The sequence below is a fragment of the Oncorhynchus mykiss genome, chromosome 12 (genome assembly GCF_013265735.2).
Source record: "Oncorhynchus mykiss isolate Arlee chromosome 12, USDA_OmykA_1.1, whole genome shotgun sequence".
Lineage (NCBI taxonomy): Eukaryota > Metazoa > Chordata > Actinopteri > Salmoniformes > Salmonidae > Oncorhynchus > Oncorhynchus mykiss.
In genome coordinates this window covers 68423267-68441080 of record NC_048576.1, presented here as the reverse complement: position 1 = coordinate 68441080, position 17814 = coordinate 68423267, and the positions used below count along the sequence as shown (strand labels likewise).

The following is a 17814-nucleotide window of genomic DNA, read 5'->3' as shown; positions in this document are numbered from 1 at the left end:
CGGTACAGAAACATGGAATGTGAAATAGAATATTATTTCATTATGCTTTTTTTGATCAATTATTTTATGACTTGGATGTGTTTTGAGGAAGTGCACGACAGTTGAATTATTTAATCGCAGATGTAAATATTGCACATGCAAATCCTACCGTGCCAACGAACGAGCTCAAAGCACTTCAATGCAACCTGTTGAACTTCGACCCTAAGTGTCTAATCCGGTCTAATCTACAGTAGGTGTGAATTACTTCAGTTCTGAGACACTGGGTGTGTGGATGTCATGTACACACACAAGTGCACTAAAACATGCTATGCTCCTTTTTGTGTACACAGGAATGCCCGTTGTATAGCTGACATCAGACACGTTTAAAGATGCAGGTGCAGTGTGGGTAATAGGGTTTTGGGGAGGGGGGTGTTCTATGGTCCATCTTGACAATCAGGGTCCTTGTTAAATTGTTCTGTATGAGAATTTATCTACAGGTGAGGACTCTGGGATTAGTGGGATATGGACTCATCCAAGTGTGATTGCGGGTTGGCCTGCTCCAAGTGTGATTGTGGGTTGGCCTGCTCCAAGTGTGATTGTGGGTTGGCCTGCTCCAAGTGTGATTGTGGGTTGGCCTGCTCCAAGTGTGATTGTGGGTTCAAGCCGTCATTATAAATACACACAGATGTGACGTGTTTCTTTTACGTTACCTTGGTGTTTACAGAAACAATGTTAGAAGCCAGTTCAAGGTTACAAGGTAATACACAAGAAATAAACAATGACTCGCGCTAGTCAAACTGTTGTTACTTGACTGAAGCAGTCAGAAAGGTTTTGTGAAACCCCACCTGTTCTCAGTCTGTATATTGGCTCTGTCGCTCTGAGCCTCTGGTGATCTTTGAGTAGAGGCATCATAGCTCTGTGCTCTTTCTTTGTGTGTGGGTGTGGGTGGTTTCGTGCGTGTGTGTGTGTATGTGTGCGTGGACTTCAAGTCTTGTTTCATTGTGGAGAACTGATAAACTATCAACAGATCCTCCTTTCCACCAATTCTAATCCGGTTCTCTTTTTAACATGCAATGTGTTCTTAATCTTTTACTGTGCTATGTAAACCAAGAAACCCCGAATGTTGACTTTGTAATGTGACATGTATAAAGTGCCATAGTAAAACCAGATGAACCAAGTGTGTACGTTTTGTTATCGTCAAATCCTACCCGTTTTGAGTTGGACTAAATTGCCATTTTGAGTTGGGTTAGGGTTCTAACCATACCCCCGATGTGTCAGATGTGTTGCATATCAGTTGTACAAACCGAGTGTGAATCAGCTCACATGTTGAACTGAGAGACCAGAGATGAGAGACCAGTAGCAGCAGAAGTTTGGGAGTGCTGACATGCATTCTGCATTCTAAACCATATTTATTACACATTTCCATTTGACACAGGAGTTGAAAATAAATGAAGTCACAGCATCCTGGGAGGATGGAAATCAAGAAGTGAGTCCTAAAGACCTTGTGTGTGTAAAACCTGGAGCTAATATCCATGTCATGAACCAGTCCATGAATTCAGTGTGAAAACTGGGCAAAATGGGGGTACGGTTTGGATAGCATGTCCCAGCATCAGTCCTTATACGGGGCCCTGAATCCTCCAAAGATTATTGGTGCCATTCTTCTCTTGTTCCAGGAGGATCCAAAAAGTTGGAGACTCTCAAGACAAAAACAGCTAAGATGACGATTGGTGTAACGTGAGAGTAGACAAAAGATTGACAACAGCCAGAATTCTAAAGTGGCCTCCTCAGAAGACTCCTTTCAGGAGAGCCAGTCCCATCCCCATACAGTCATTACCAAAACAATGACCTCAGATAGCACATATGCACAGTTTCACACACATAAACAGACAGTACATCATACGCCACAAACATGCACGTACGCCACAAACATACAGTATATACAAATATGCTCAAAAATCACATCTGTTTCATCAGCATCTTATCTTGACAATGTCTTGGACAAATCTTCCTGTTACTTCAAGTTTTACTCCTGTCCACTGACAGAGTATTGATGCATACTACAATATGAATGTGGTTGTGTGTTACTGGCTTGTGGTTATGAGTATTTAAAAAAAAAAAATGAATTCTGTGATTATATTCTTTGTAAAAAATAAATAAATGCCAATTTCTGTAATTATATTCTTTCTATAATAACTCAGACCATGGTAAGGTTTTCATAGTGTGTAATTTGCTAGTGTACTGTTTGTGTGTATGGTCAAAAGCTATGGGAAAAGCATGACTTTGTCAATGGTTTGATTGTGTGTAGAAGTCACAAACTCAGCAAATAAAGAAACGCCCCTCAGTCATGGACCCCGTCTTTCAAAGATAATTCGTAAAAATCCAAAGAACTTCACAGATCTTCATTGTAAAGGGTTTAAACACCGCTTACAGACGGTAGCCAATTAAGGTCACAGTTATGAAAACTTAGGACACTAAAGAGGCCTTTCTACTGACTCTAAAAAAACACCAAAAGAAAGATGCCCAGGGTCTCTGCTCATCTGCGTGAACGTGCCTTAGGCATGCTGCAAGGAGGCATGAGGACTGTAGATGTGGCCAGGGCAATAAATTGCAATGTCCGTACTGTGAGACGCCTGAGACAGTCCTCACAGTGGCAGACCACGTGTAACAACACCTGCACAGGATCGGTACATCCAACCATCACACCTGCGGGACAAGTATAGGATGGCAACAACAACTGCCTGAGTTACACCAGGAATGCACAATCCCTCCATCAGTGCTCAGACTGTCCGCAATATGCTGAGAGAGGCTGGACTGAGGGCTTGTAGGCCTGTTATAAGGCAGGTCCTCACCAGACGTCACCGGCAACAACGTTGCCTATGGGCACAAACCCACCATTGCTGGACCAGACAGGACTGGCAAAAAGTGCTCTTCAATGACGAGTCGCAGTTTTGTCTCACCAGGGGTGATGGTCGGATTCACGTTTATCATCGAAGGAATGAGCGTTACACCGAGGCCTGTACTCTGGAGCAGGATCGATTTGGAGGTGGAGGGTCCGTCATGGTCTGAGGTGGTGTGTCACAGCATCATCAGACTGAGCTTGTTGTCATTGCGGGCAATCCCAATGCTGTGTGTTACAGGGAAGACATCCTACTCCCTCATGTGGTGCTCATCCTGACATGATGGCTTGTGGGACTGACAATGCCACCAGCCATACTGCTCGTTCTGTGCGTGATTTCTTTGGTGGAAGAGTGGAGTAACATCTCACAGCAAGAACTGGCAAATCTGGTGCAGTCCATGAGGAGGAGATGAACTGCAGTACTTAATGCAGCTGGTGGCCACGCCAGATACTGACTATTACTTTTGATTTTGACCCCCCTTTGTTCAGGGACACATTATTCCATTTCTGTTAGTCACATGTCTGTGGAACTTGTTCAGTTCGTGTCTCAGTTGTTGAATCTTATGGTCATTCAAATATTTACACATGTCAAGTTTGCTGAAAATAAACGCAGTTGACAGTGAGAGGACGTTTATTTTTTTGCTGAGTTTATAACACATATTCAATTCCAGTGACAAATGATTAGTCCGCTTTTTTTCCACAAGGGAGGATAACCTTGATGACTGACAAAGAACAACACATGTTTCATAGCCAGGAAGAATGAGACAACTGAACCCCAATATGGGCGGGACTATCATGTTGCGTCAACCACTGATTGATTGGTCCAAAACAGTTCTTAAGCTTTTTCACCTCGGGACCCAAATTAGAAATTGACAGTCCTGCCGTGACCCAATTGTCCTCCAACTACCCAAATTAAGAATAAATAGTGTGTGACTGTAGATGTATTCTCATAACTCGCGACCCACCTCTCACATGCCCACTTTGGGCTTCCGATCTTGGTCTAAAATAAATCCATTTGACAAGAAGAGCATGGAGCTTTCATTCTGTTATTATTCATGTGTCAGTGATAGACAACACACTGTCCCGCCCATCGCAGGGTTCAAAGACTCACATCCAAACCAGAGGTACAGTACGAAAGTCTATGAGCAAATTCCAACTTTTTGCACAAAACTCCACTTAGCATCAATGCTATCATGATAATGTGGAAGTTGGAGATGTGCACCAACACCAGTTTCTAGTCAGGAGTATTTCTGTGGTGATTTAGCGCCATCTGGTGGTTATCTCTAGCTTGTGTTTAGCTTGCGTAGCTCCTGTTCCTTTTTGCGCTGCTTCTCTTTCTGGCGTTCCAGTTTGTCCAGGGCCTTGCGCTCCTTTTCCGCTGCTGCGTGAATGTCTTTGATCCGCCTTTTCAGTGCACTGCGGTCCGTGGAACTGTTCACTCCCAAACCCTGATAATAAAATATAATAAAATATCAAATCAAATGTTATTTGTCACATGTGCCGAATACAAAAGGTGTAGACTGTGCCATCAAATGCTTACTTAGGAGCCCTTTCCCAACAATGCAGAGTTAACAATGAAAAATATTTTGTTACCTAAAAAAAGGTATAACGAGGATTGGAGCACCTTACTGTAGCCTCGTTATTGTTATTTTATTGTGTTACTTAAGTGTATTTAGTCAATATTTTCTTAACTCGATTTTTCTTAACTGCATTGTTGTTTAATAAGGGTTTGTAAGTAAGCATTTCACAGTAAGGTCTGCACCTGTTTTCTTCGGTGCATGTGACAAATACAGTTGAAGTCGGAAGATTACATACACTTAGGTTGGAGTCATTAAATCTCGTTTTTCAACCACCATTTCTTGTTAACAAACTATAGTTTTGGCAAGTCGGTTGGGACATCTACTTTGTGCATGACACAAGTCATTTTTCCAGCAATTGTTTACAGACAGTTTATTTCACTTATAATTCACTGTATCACAATTCCAGTGGGTCAGAAGTTTACATAAACTAAATTGACTGTGCCCTTAAACAGCTTGGAAAATTCCAGAAAATGATGCCACGGCTTTAGAAGCTTCTGATAGGCTAAATCAGTCAATTGGAGGTGTACCTGTGGATGTACTTCAAGGCCTACCTTCAAACTCAGTGCCTCTTTGCTTGACATCATGGGAAAATCAAAAGAAAATCAGCCGAGACCTCAGAAAATAATTTAGACCTCCACAAGTCTGGTTCATCCTTGGCAGCAATTTCCAAATGCCTGAAGATAACACGTTCATCTGTACAAACAATAGTACGCAAGTATAAATACCATGGGACCACGCAGCCGTCATACCGCTCAGGAAGGAGACACGTTCTGTCTCCTAGAGATGAACGTACTTTGGTGCGAAAAGTGCAAATCAATCCCAGAACAGCAGCAAAAGATCTTGAAGATGCTGGAGGAAACACGTAAAAAGTACGTATATCCACAGTAAAACAAGTCCTATATCGGCATAAGCTGAAAAGCCGCTCAGCAAGGAAGAAGCCACTGCTCCAAAGCCACATTTAAAAAAGAGCCATACTACGGTTTGCAACTGCACATGGGGAGAAAGATCGTACTTTTTGGAGAAATGTCCTCTGGTCTGATGAAACAGAACTGTTTAGCCATAATGACCGTCATTATGTTTGGAGGAAAAAGGGGGAGGTGTCATGCCCTGACCTTTTTATGTCTCTATTTTGGTTTGGTCAGGGTGTGATTTGAGTGGGCATTCTATGTTCCTTTCTCTATGTTTTTGTATTTCTTTGTTTTGGCCATGTGTGGTTCTCAATCAGGGGCAGCTGTCTATCGTTGTCTCTGATTGGGAACCATACTTAGGTAGCTTTTTCCCACAGGGTTTTTGTGGGTAGTTCATTTCTGTTTAGTGTTTTGCACCTTTCAGGACTGTTTCGGTGATTCCCTTTGTTATTTTGTTATTAGTGTTCAGTTTTAATAAAGTAAGCATGAACATGTACCACGCTGTGCTTTGGTCCAATGATTCCTCATCTTCCCGACGACGAATACCGTTTCAGGAGGCTTGCAAGCAGAAGAGCACCATCCCAACAGTGAAGCACGGGGGTGGCAGCATCATGTTGTGGGGGTGCTTTGTTGCAGGAGGGACTGGTGCACTTCACATAATAGAGGGCATCATGAGGCAGGAAAATAATGTGGATATATTGAAGCAACATCTCAAGACATCAGTCAAGAAGTTAAAGCTAGGTCGAAAATGGGTCTTCCAAATGAACAATGACTCCAAGCATACTTCCAAAGTTGTTGCAAAATGGCTTAAGGACAGCAAAGTCAACGTATTGGAGTGGCCATCACAAAGCCCTGACCTCAATCCCATAGTAAATTGATGGGCAGAACTGAAAAAGCGTATGCGAGCAAGGAGGCCTACAAACCTGACTCAGTTACACCAGCTCTGTCAGGAGAAATGGGCCAAAATGCGCTTGTGGAAGGCTACCTGAAACGTTTGACCCAAGTTAAACAATTTAAAGGCAATGCTACCAAATACTAATTGAGTGTATGTAAACTTCTGACCCACTGGGAATGTGATGAAAGAAATAACAGCTGAAATAAATAATTCTCTCTACTATTATTCTGACATATCACATTCTTAAAATAAAATGGTGATCCTAACTGACCTAAAAGCAGTGCATTTTTACAAGGATTAAATGTCAGGAATTGTGAAAAACTGAGTTTAAATGTATTTGGCTAAGGTGTATGTAATTTTGACTTCAATTGTACATTTGGTTTTGATTAATATTGTGAATTTTGAATGATTTATACTTGAACTTTTAATACTTAAATATATTCAAAACCAAATACTTTTATACTTTTATTCAAGTAGTATTTAAACTGGCTGACTTTCACTTTTACTTGAGTAACTGTTTATTAAGGTATCTACAGTTGAAGTCGGAAGTTTACATATACCGTTGCCAAATATATTTAGACTCAGTTTTTCACAATTCCTGACATATAATCCTCGTAAAAATTCTCTCTTAGGTCAGTTAGGATCAGTATGCTTGGGGTCATTGTCCATTTGGAAGATCCATTTGCGACCAAGCTTTAACTGATGTCTTGAGATCTATTTTGTGAAGTGCACCAGTCCCTCCTGCAGCAAAGTACCCCCACAACATGATGCTTAACGATTGGGATGGTGTTCTTTGGCTTGCAAGCCTCCCCCTTTTCCTGCAAACATAACAATGGTCATTATGGCCAAACAGTTCTATTTTTGTTTCATCAGACAAGAGGACATTTCTCCAAAAAGTACAATCTTTTTCCCCATGTGGTTGCAAACCGTTGTCTGGCTTTTTTATGGCGGTTTTGGAGCAGTGGCTTCTTCCTTGCTGAGCTGCCTTTTATGTTATGTCGATATAGGACTTGTTTTACTGTGGATATAGATACTTTTGTACCCGTTTCCTCCAGCATCTTCACAAGGTCCTTTGCTGTTGTTCTGGGATTGATTTGCACTTTTCGCACCAAAGTACGTTCATCTCGAGGAGACAGAACACGTCTCTTTCCTGAGCGGTATGACGGCTGCGTGGTCCCATGGTGTTTATACAGTGCCTTGCGAAAGTATTCGGCCCCCTTGAACTTTGCGACCTTTTGCCACATTTCAGGCTTCAAACATAAAGATATAAAACTGTATTTTTTTGTGAAGAATCGACAACAAGTGGGACACAATCATGAAGTGGAAGGACATTTATTGGATATTTCAAACTTTTTTAACAAATCAAAAACAAAAAAATTGTCTGTGCAAAATTATTCAGCCCCCTTAAGTTAATACTTTGTAGCGCCACCTTTTGCTGCGATTACTGTACGATTATTGTTGATTCTTCACAAAAAAATACAGTTTTATATCTTTATGTTTGAAGCCTGAAATGTGGCAAAAGGTCGCAAGGTTCAAGGGGGCCGAATACTTTCGCAAGGCACTGTACTTGCGTACTATTGTTTGTACAGATGAACGTGATATCTTCAGGTGTTTGAAAATTTCTCCCTAGGATGAATCAGACTTGTGGAGTTCTACAAAACAAATTCTGAGGTCTTGGCTGATTTATTTTGATTTTCCCATGATGTCAAGCAAAGAGGCACAGAGTTTGAAGGTAGGCCTTGAAATACATTCACAGGTACACCTCCAATTGACTCAAATTATGCCAATTAGCCTATCAGAAGCTTCTAAAGCAACGACATCATTTTCTGGAATTTTCCAAGCTGTTTAAAAGCACAGTCAACTTAGTGTTTGTAAACTTCTGACCCACCGGAATTCTGATAGAGTGAATTATAAGTTAAATTTTCTGCCTGTAAACAATTGCTGGAAAAATGACTTGTGTCATGCACAGTAGATGTCCTAACTGACTTGCCAAAACTATAGTTTGTTAACAAGAAATTTGTGGAGTGGTTGAAAAACGAGTTTTAATGACTCCAACCTAAGTGTATGTAAACTTCCGACTTCAACTGTATACTTTTATTCAAGTATGACAATTGGGTACGTTTTCCACCACTGCATATAGGTTGTGGTAAAAGTGGCTAGGCAATCAGGATAGACAAACAGAGTAGCAGCAGCATATGAAGAGTGTGAAAGAGAGTGTGTGTGTGTGTGTGTGTGTGTGTGTGTGTGTGTGTGTGTGTGTGTGTCTCGAGCTGTGTGTGTCTCGAGGGTCTCGAGCTTAATGACGAGTTTGGAGGGCACTAAAGTGTTAAATGCTGAGCTGTAATCGATGAACAGCATTCTTACATAGGTATTCCTCTTGCCATCGGAGGAATCCCGGAACATATTCCAGTCTGTGCTACCAAAACAGTCCTGTAGCTTAGCATTTGCATCATCTGCCCACTTTTTTATTGAGCAAGTCACTAGTGCTTCCTGCTTTAATTTTTGCTTGTGATCACAAATCAGGAGGATAGAATTTTGGTCAGATTTGCCAAATGGAGGGTGAGGGAGAGCTTTGTATGTATCTCTGTGTGTGAGTAAAGGTGTGAGTAAAGGTGGTCCAGAGTTTTTTCCCTCTGGTTACACATTTAACATACTGATAGAAATTTGATAAGTTTTCCTGCATTAAAGTCCCCGGCTAATAGGAGCGTTGCCTCTGGGTGAGTGTTTTCCTGTTTGCTTATGGCAGTATACAGCTCATTGAGTACGGTCTTAGTGCCAGCATCGGTCTGTGGTGCTATGCTACGAAAAATACAGATGAAAACTCTCTAGGTAGATAGTTTGGTCTACAGCTTATCATGACATACTCTACCTCAGGAGAGAAAAACCTTGAGACTTCCTTAGATATTGTGCACCTGCTGTTTTTTTTACAAAAATACACAGTCTGCCGCCCCTTGTCTTACCAGACGACCCTGTTCTATCCTGCCGATACAGTGTATAACCAGCCAACTGTATGTTGATAATGTCGTCAGTCAGCCACAACTCCGTGAAGAATAAGATATTACAGTTTTGAATGTCACATTGGTAGTTTAATCTTCCGCGTAGGTCATCGGTTTATTTTCTCCAAAAATTGCACGTTTGCTAGCAGAATGGAAGGAAGTGGGGGTTTATTCGATCACCTACGAATTCTCAGAAGGCAGCCCCACTCTCTGGCCCCTTTTTCTCCGCCTTCTCTTCACGCAAATGACGGGGATCTGGGCCTGTTCACGGGAAAGCAGTATATCATTCACATCGGGCTCGCCGGTCTCGTTAAAGGTAAAAAAGGATTCAGCCAGTCCGTGGTGAGTAATCACAGTTCTGATGTCCAGAAGTTATTTTCGGCCATAAGAGATGGTAGCAGCAACATTATGTACAAAACAAGTTAAACAATAAGTTACAAACACAATTGGTTAGGAATAGCTAACACGTCAGCCTTGTACTCTGGCGCCATCTAGGCCTTAGGTACTTAGTGAATAAAAATATAAATGCAACATGTACAACACGTGTCATCAGCTGAAATAAAATATCCCAGAAATCTTCTGTGTGCACTAAAAGCTTATTTCTCTCAACAAAAAAAATCACAAATTTGTTGACATCCCTGTTAGTGAGCATTTCTCCTTTGCCAATATAATCCATCCACCTGACATGTGTGGCATATCAATAAGCTGATTAAACAACATAATTATTGCACAGGTGCACCTTGTGCTAGGAGAAATACAAGGCCACTCTAAAATGAGAAGTTTTGTCACACAGCACAATGCCACTAAAATGTTGAGGGAGTGTGCAATTGGCATGCATAAATGTCCACCAGAGCTATTGCCGGAGAATTGAATGTTCATTTCTCTACCATAAGCCACTTCCAATGTTACTTTTGAGAATTTGGCAGTACATCCAACCAGCCTCACATCCGCAGACCACGTGTAACCAAGCCAGCCCAGGACCTCTACATCTGGCTTCTTCACCTGCGGGATCCTCTGAGACCAGACACCTGGACAGCTGACAAAACTGTGGGTTTGCACAACCAAAGAATTTATGCACACCATCTCAGGGAAGCTCATCTGCATGCTCTTCATCCTCCCCAGGGTCTTGACCTGACTGCAGTTTGGCATCGTAACCGACTTCAGTAGGCAAATGCTCACCTTCGATGGTCACTGGCACGCTGGAGAAGTGTGCTCTTCATGGATTAATCCCAGTTTAGACTGTACCGGGCAGACGGCCGACAGTGTTGTTTGGCGTCGTGTGGGCGAGCAGTGTGAGATTGTCAACGTTGTGAGCAGACTGCCCCATGGTGGCAGTGAGGTTATGGTATGGGCAGGCATAAGCTACAGACAACAAACAAAATTGCATTTCATAGATGGTAATTTGAATGAACAGAGATACCGTGATTACCGTGCCATTCATCCACCACCATCACCTCGTGTTTCAGAATGATAATGCACTGCCCCATATTGCAATGATCTATAAACAATATCTGCAAGCTGATAATTTCAGACTCATTCCATGGCCTGCATACTCACCAGACATGTCACCCATTGAGCATGTTTGGGATGCTCCGGATCAACTTGTGTGACAATGTGTTTCAGCTCCCGCCAATATCCAGCAACTTTGCTCAGCCATTTGAAGAGAAGTGGGACAACATTCCAAAGTCCACAATCAACAGCCTGATCAACTCTATGCGAAGAAGATGTGTTACGCTGCATGAGGTAAATAGTGGTCACACCAGATACTGACTGGTTTTCTGATCCATGTCGCTACCTATTTTAACTGTGTTCAACAGATGCATATCTGTATTCCCAGGCAGGTGAAATCCATAGATTAGGGCCTAATGAATTTATTTCAATTGACTGATTTCCTTGTATGGACTGTAACTCAGTAAAATCTTTGAAATCGTTGCAGGGTGGCGCCCAGGCTCTGTCGTAACCGGCCGCGACCGGGAGGTCCATGGGGCGACGCACAATTGGCCTAGCGTCGTCCGGGTTAGGGAGGGCTTGGTCGGTAGGGATGTCCTTGTCTCATCGCGCACCAGCGACTCTTGTGGCGGGCCGGGCGCAGTGCGCGCTAACCAAGGTTGTCAGGTGCACTGTGTTTCCTCCGACACATTGGTGCGGCTGGCTTCCAGGTTGGATGCGCGCTGTGTTAAGAAGCAGTGCGGCTAGGTTGGGTTGTGTATCGGAGGACATTTGACTTTCAACCTTCGTCTCTCCCGAGCCCGTACGGGAGTTGTAGCGATGAGACAAGATAGTAGCTACTACAACAATTGGACACCATGAAATTGGGGAGAAAAAAGGGTACACATTTTTTTTTTAAGAAAAAAAAGAAGAAATTGTTGCATGTTGCGTTCATGTTTTTGTTTTTGTTTAGTGTAGTTCACAGATGGCATGAAAGATGTCCCTCTCAACAGCAGAGGGCAGTGAGATCCTGCTTAAAGAGAATGACTATCTGTATGTTGTTGTTGGTGGGTGTTTACATGTTGTTTTGAGTGTTTTTGAGTGGCTCAATCAGAGAGTCAGATACTCTATGTTTTACTTTGATCCTACATCCACTCACCTCCCTTCATCCCTCTCCTGTACCTTACCCTCTCCTCTTATATTCTCACCTCCCTTCATCCCTCTCCTGTACCTTACCCTCTCCTCTTATCTTCTCACCTCTCATCCCTCTCCTGTACCTTACCCTCTCATCTAATCTTCTCACCTCCTCTCATCCCTCTCCTGTACCTTACCCTCTCCTCTAATCTTCTCACCTCCTCTCATCCCTCTTCTGTACCTTACCCTCTCCTCTAATCTTGTTGTCACTTCTCTTCCACTCTCATGGCTGCTTCTCCCCTTTCACCATCTGTACCATCCTCTCCATCCATCTGCTCTTATTCCTCTCCTCGCCTCGCCTCTCTTCTATTCTCTGACCCTCTCCATCCATTTACCCTCATCTCCTCTCCTCCCACCTTGAACTTAGTCCCCTTCCTTCTATCCTCCTCACTCTCCTCCTCTCCTTCCCTGAAACATCCTCCCACCTTGAGCTTGGTGCCATCCATCAGGAGGAGCTGCTCCCCGTCGATGTCCCTGGCAGTGAACTCTGGGATGTACTGCTCCATGTTCAACCCCTTCAGCCACTGGCACACCTGCTGGGTGCTCCACGACGACACTAGGCACAGCGGCTCATCTATAGGCTGGAAGGAAGGTTGCCCAAGATCTTCAGTAATCGAGTACAATTGCGTTGTTTCAGCTTCCTAATATGAAAAATAGCTTTTTGTGAGTTAGCAGTCTGAAGAGCATGTTAATCTGCCCCCTGGTGGTCATGAATAACATAACACAAAACAATTTAGCCTTGCCTCTCAGTGCAGCGACACACAGCGAACGTATTACACCCACTGATATGTATCTTCAGGTTGCATTGACTGACTTAAAAAGCTGCCTCTATAGTCTAGACCCCCTTGAGTCACACACACATACGCACGCGCACACAAACAACATTGTTTAACTGATCTAACCGCTGGTCTGGTGTTGTTAGCCTGGTGGCTAGCAGGGTCCTGTCAGGTTGGCTGTCTGCCAGACACTGAGGTGTTCTCAGAATGTCTATCCACCGGCGGTGAAGCACAGGAAGAAGTGAAGCGCTGCTAAAATTAACTCAGGGTGATGGAAGAGGCAGCCGGCTGAGAGGTCTCTCTCTCTCTCTCTCTCGCTCTCTGCATCTTCTCCCTTTTCCCTCATGTTATTAGCCTTGAATAAACATGATATCAACATACAGGCAGACTTTTCCTATGGGACGTGGTTGGTTTGAGAGACCCTCTATTTTACATTATTAGCCAAAGGTTTTATAGAAAGTGGATTACATGACCTAGGCTACCATATGCAAACACTGTTCCATTACTTCAACCATGCTACTTCAGGTAACGTGCTCTGCTGGAAGGCAAAACAGCACATTCCCCGTTGGGATTTTCCGTCTCACCAACAACTGGGACACACACCTACTCTCACACGCTTACCCAACCAGGTGTGATTAAGTCCTGGGTTCAAATACTATTTATTTTTCTTTTAAATGCTTTGAGTGTTTCATTGAGTGAACCTGAGGTGTGTTAAACAAGGGGAATAGATTTGGATTGTTAGCTAATGTTAGCTTAGTGTTAGCCGAGAACATGAGGTAACATTATCTTATGTCTGAGAAGGTGGTCTGTTTTGGGTCTAAACTGCCACTACAAATAATAATGTGGCATTCTACTATTGTACATGTAGCAGGAATAGGAAAGTTATTTGCAGTTTGATTATTGCCACTGAAATGGCATAGTACTCTTTACTGTTTGATGTTTCACTGTAACATTTCAGAATGTTCACTGAAATCACCCCACCGAAATTGCAACTAAAGGAACATGTTCGGCACAATTGGAAACCCAGTTGAGCGCACCTCCGGAGTGGCAGATGGGCAGGGTTCGCACTTTGGAGACTATTCCATTGGTTCCTTTGCGCCAGGCATGCGTCACACAATCAAGTGCAGTTTAAAGTATTTGGGGAAAAAAGCAAATACTATCTGTACCCAGGTCTGACGTGTATCCTGCATCCCTCTGTAATGGCAGCTTAAGGAGATGAGAGGGAGAGAGTCATAAAGCCCCTCTGAAAACCCAATATCCCCTCCAACAAGCTGAGCCAAATCAGATGTGACGGGAGAGAGAGAGAGCTAGTTTACCGGAGGTAATTGATTCCCTAATCACTGTGCAGCCGTGTCTGACAGCGTCTGGCCAGAGAGTGTTTTTGAGAGAGCAAGAGCACTCACCAGACTCAGGCTTTAAAAACACCAGGACCACACACTCTGCACTCTTACTGTTATGGATCTAAGTGAACTGCTTGAAACTTCTAACTGAATGCAGTGTGTGCTATAGTATGAATAGTGTAAGCTAGTTGCCACAGGTAACCAAGAAGACATAACTACGTCCAGTTGGGGTTATTTCAGGTAATGGTACACATTTTACTAAAGAAGAATTCAGAGTTTTGTTGGTACACTATTACATATTTGAGTGGAACGCTACTTTAATCAAAAATAGTATCTTGCATTCTCTCTCTGAACAGTGATCCAGACCTCAGGCAAACCCTCTGTCTCATATACGGTATCATAATGAAATAGAGTTTAGATCCATTTAGTCCTAGGCAAAGAATGCCCACTACCACCACCACAACTGCATTAGGAAGCCCCTTACCTCGTCTGAGGACTGGGAGAGGGTCTGGTAGCGTTGTGAGGAGCGGGAGGACGAGTCGGCTGTGGTCCCACTCGAGGCGTGAGGGGGACTACAGGGGGGCGGTGAGAACTCATCACTCAGGGCAGACTCCTAAGGGAGGGAGGGAGGGAGGGAGGGAGGGAGGGAGGGAGGGAGGGAGGGAGGGAGGGAGGGCAGAGAAATGATCCAATCATGATAAATAAATACAGTTTTCTCCACATTGTTTCCTGTATTCTTTGACACTTTGGGATTAAGTACAAGTGCACAGTGATATTTTTATTGAGTGTGACCACTGTGGTCAAACAGCATTGGATCGATTGATTTGTCCAGTTCAAGATCAATTACATCTGACAATAGTAGGATATTAATGCATTGTTTGTAAACCTTACTTTCAGACAGTTGTTGCTTAGAAATATAAAATGTTTGGTCACAGCAGTAACACTGAAAAATAATACATAAGCATCATATTTTGGATGAATTGCCCTCTCAAATGATGCCCCTGCAAACACATATGCATGCACACACACAACAAAAACTCACACCGACACACAGCCCTATAACAGCCCCCTTGAGAGCCACAGTGCAGGGGCCCAAATTTCCAGTGCAGAGGAGGAAGGCAAAGTCATGGGTATCTGCCACCTCTCCAGACACCATGCTTATTAGGGTTGAGTCCCAAAGGGCACTCTGTTCCCTACACTACCGGTCCAAAGTTTTAGAACACCTACTCATTCAAGGGTTTTTCTTAATTTTTTACTATTTTCTACATTGTAGAATAATAATGAACACATCAAAACTATGAAATAACACATAAGGAATCATGTAGTAACCAAAAAAGTGTTAATCAAATCAAAATATATTTTATATTTGAGACTCTTCAAAGTAGCCACCCTTTGCCTTGGACAGCTTTGCACACTCTTGGCATTCTCTCAACCAGCTTCACCTGGAATGTTTTTCCAACAGTCATATAATGAGCACTTGTTGGCTTCTTTTCCTTCACTCTGCGGTCCAACTCATCCCAAACCCTCTCAATTGGGTTGAAGTCGGGTGATTGTGGAGGCCAGGTCATCTGATGCAGCACTCCATCACTCTCCTTCTTGGTCAAATAGCCCTTACACAGCCTGGAGGTGTGTTCGGTCATACTCTTGTTGAAAAAAAAATGATAGTCCCACTAAGCCCAAACCAGATGGGATGGCGTATCGCTGCAGAATGCTTTGGTAAGCATGCTGGTTAAGTATGCCTTGAATTCTAAATAAATCACTGACAGTGTCACCAGCAAAGCACACCCACACCATAACCCCTCCTCCGTGCTTTACAGTGGGAAATACGCATGCAGAGATCATCCGTAATACCCACAAGCCGCAACTCACGAAAACACGGTGGGTGGAATCAAAAATCTCCAACTTGGACTCCAGACCAAAGGACAGATTTCCACCTGTTTAATGTCCATTGCTCGTGTTTCTTGACCCAAGCAAATCTCTCCTTCTTATTGGTGTCCTTTAGTAGTGGTTTCTTTGCCGCAATTCGACCACAAAGGCCTCACAGTCTCCCCTGAACAGTTGACATTGAGATGTGTCTGTTACTTGAACTCTGTGAAGAATTTATTTGGGCTGCAATTTCTGAGGCTGGTAATGCTAATGAACTTATCCTCTGCAGCAGATGTAACTCTGGCCTGGTCTTCCATTCCTGTGGCAGTCCTCATGAGAGCCAGTTTCATCATAGTGCTTGATCGTTTCTGCAACTGCACTTGAAGAAACGTTCAAAGTTCTTGAAATGTTCCGTATTGACTGACCTTCATGTCTTAAAGTAATGATGGACTGTCATTTCTCTTTGCTTATTTGAGCTGTTCTTGCCATAATATGGACTTGGTCTTTTGCCAAATATGACTATCTTCTGTATACCCAGTTGGACAGGCACACAGTGGTTGAAAGGGATTTAACGGCCTTCTGCTTTCAATGGGTAACTTGTCACAACACAACTGATTGGCTCAAATGCAATAAGGAAAGAAATTCCACAAATTAACTTTTAAGGCGGCACACCTGTCAATTGAAATGCATTCCAGGTGACTACCTCATGAAACTGGTTGAGAGAACGCTAAGCGTGTGCAAAGTTGTCATCAAGGCAAAGGGTGGCTATTTGAAGAATCTCTAATATAAAATATATTTTGATTAGTTTAACACTTTATTGGTTACTACATGATTCCATATGTGTTATTTCACAGTTTTGATGTCTTCACTGTTATTCTACAATGTAGAAAATAGTAAAAATAAAGAAAATAAAAACCCTTGAATGAGTAGGTATTCTAAAACTTTTGACCGGTCTACTTTTAAATTCGGACAAAACAGAGATGCTTGTTCTAGGTCCCAAGAAACAAAGAGATCTTCTGTTGAATCTGACAATTAATCTTAATGGTTGTACAGTCGTCTCAAATAAAACTGTGAAGGACCTCGGCGTTACTCTGGACCCTGATCTCTCTTTTGAAGAACATATCAAGACCATTTCAAGGACAGCTTTTTTCCATCTACGTAACATTGCAAAAATCAGAAACTTTCTGTCCAAAAATGATGCAGAAAAATGTATCCATGCTTTTGTCACTTCTAGGTTAGACTACTGCAATGCTCTACTTTCCGGCTACCCGGATAAAGCACTAAATAAACTTCAGTTAGTGCTAAATACGGCTGCTAGAATCCTGGCTAGAACCAAAAAATTTGATCATATTACTCCAGTGCTAGCCTCCCTACACTGGCTTCCTGTCAAAGCAAGGGCTGATTTCAAGGTTTTACTGCTAACCTACAAAGCATTACATGGGCTTGCTCCTACCTATCTCTCTGATTTGGTCCTGCCGTACATACCTACACGTACGCTACGGTCACAAGACGCAGGCCTCCTAATTGTCCCTAGAATTTCTAATCAAACAGCTGGAGGCAGGGCTTTCTCCTATAGAGCTCCATTTGTATGGAACAGTCTGCCTACCCATGTCAGAGACGCAAACCCGGTCTCAACCTTTAAGTCTTTACTGAAGACTTATCTCTTCAGTGGGTCATATGATTGAGTGTAGTCTGGCCCAGGAGTGGGAGGGTGAATGGAAAGGCTCTGGAGCAACGAACCGCCCTTGCTGTCTCTGCCTGGCCGGTTCCCCTCTTTCCACTGGGATTCTCTGCCTCTAACCCTATTACAGGGGCTGAGTCACTGGCTTACTGGGGCTCTCTCATGCCGTCCCTGGAAGGGGTGCGTCACCTGAGTGGGTTGATTCACTGATGTGGTCATCCTGTCTGGGTTGGCGCCCCCCCCTTGGGTTGTGCCATGGCGGAGATCTTTGTGGG

At 43.1% G+C, this 17814-nt stretch overlaps 2 protein-coding genes across 5 annotated transcripts in view; one reads left to right on the top strand and one right to left on the bottom strand.

Moving 5' to 3' along the window:
• LOC110538129 (MAGUK p55 subfamily member 3) overlaps positions 1-1157 on the top strand; it is a 44849-nt gene extending 43692 nt beyond the window's left edge. For all 4 annotated transcript variants that reach the window (XM_036938168.1, XM_036938171.1, XM_036938170.1 and 1 more), the window contains one exon: positions 1-1157. This exon is cut by the window's left edge and continues 1120 nt beyond it. The gene's annotated coding sequence lies outside the window, so the exon portion shown is untranslated.
• A 2331-nt stretch (positions 1158-3488) lies between these two features.
• LOC110538949 (sterile alpha motif domain-containing protein 14) overlaps positions 3489-17814 on the bottom strand; it is a 38924-nt gene continuing 24598 nt past the window's right edge. The window contains exons 8-10 of the mRNA XM_036938167.1: positions 14477-14605; positions 12302-12457; positions 3489-4323 (exon numbers count right to left, since the gene is read on the bottom strand). Coding sequence (XP_036794062.1) covers positions 4159-4323; positions 12302-12457; positions 14477-14605 — 450 coding nt within the window. The 3' untranslated portion in view covers positions 3489-4158. The remainder of the gene's footprint in view (positions 4324-12301; positions 12458-14476; positions 14606-17814) is intronic.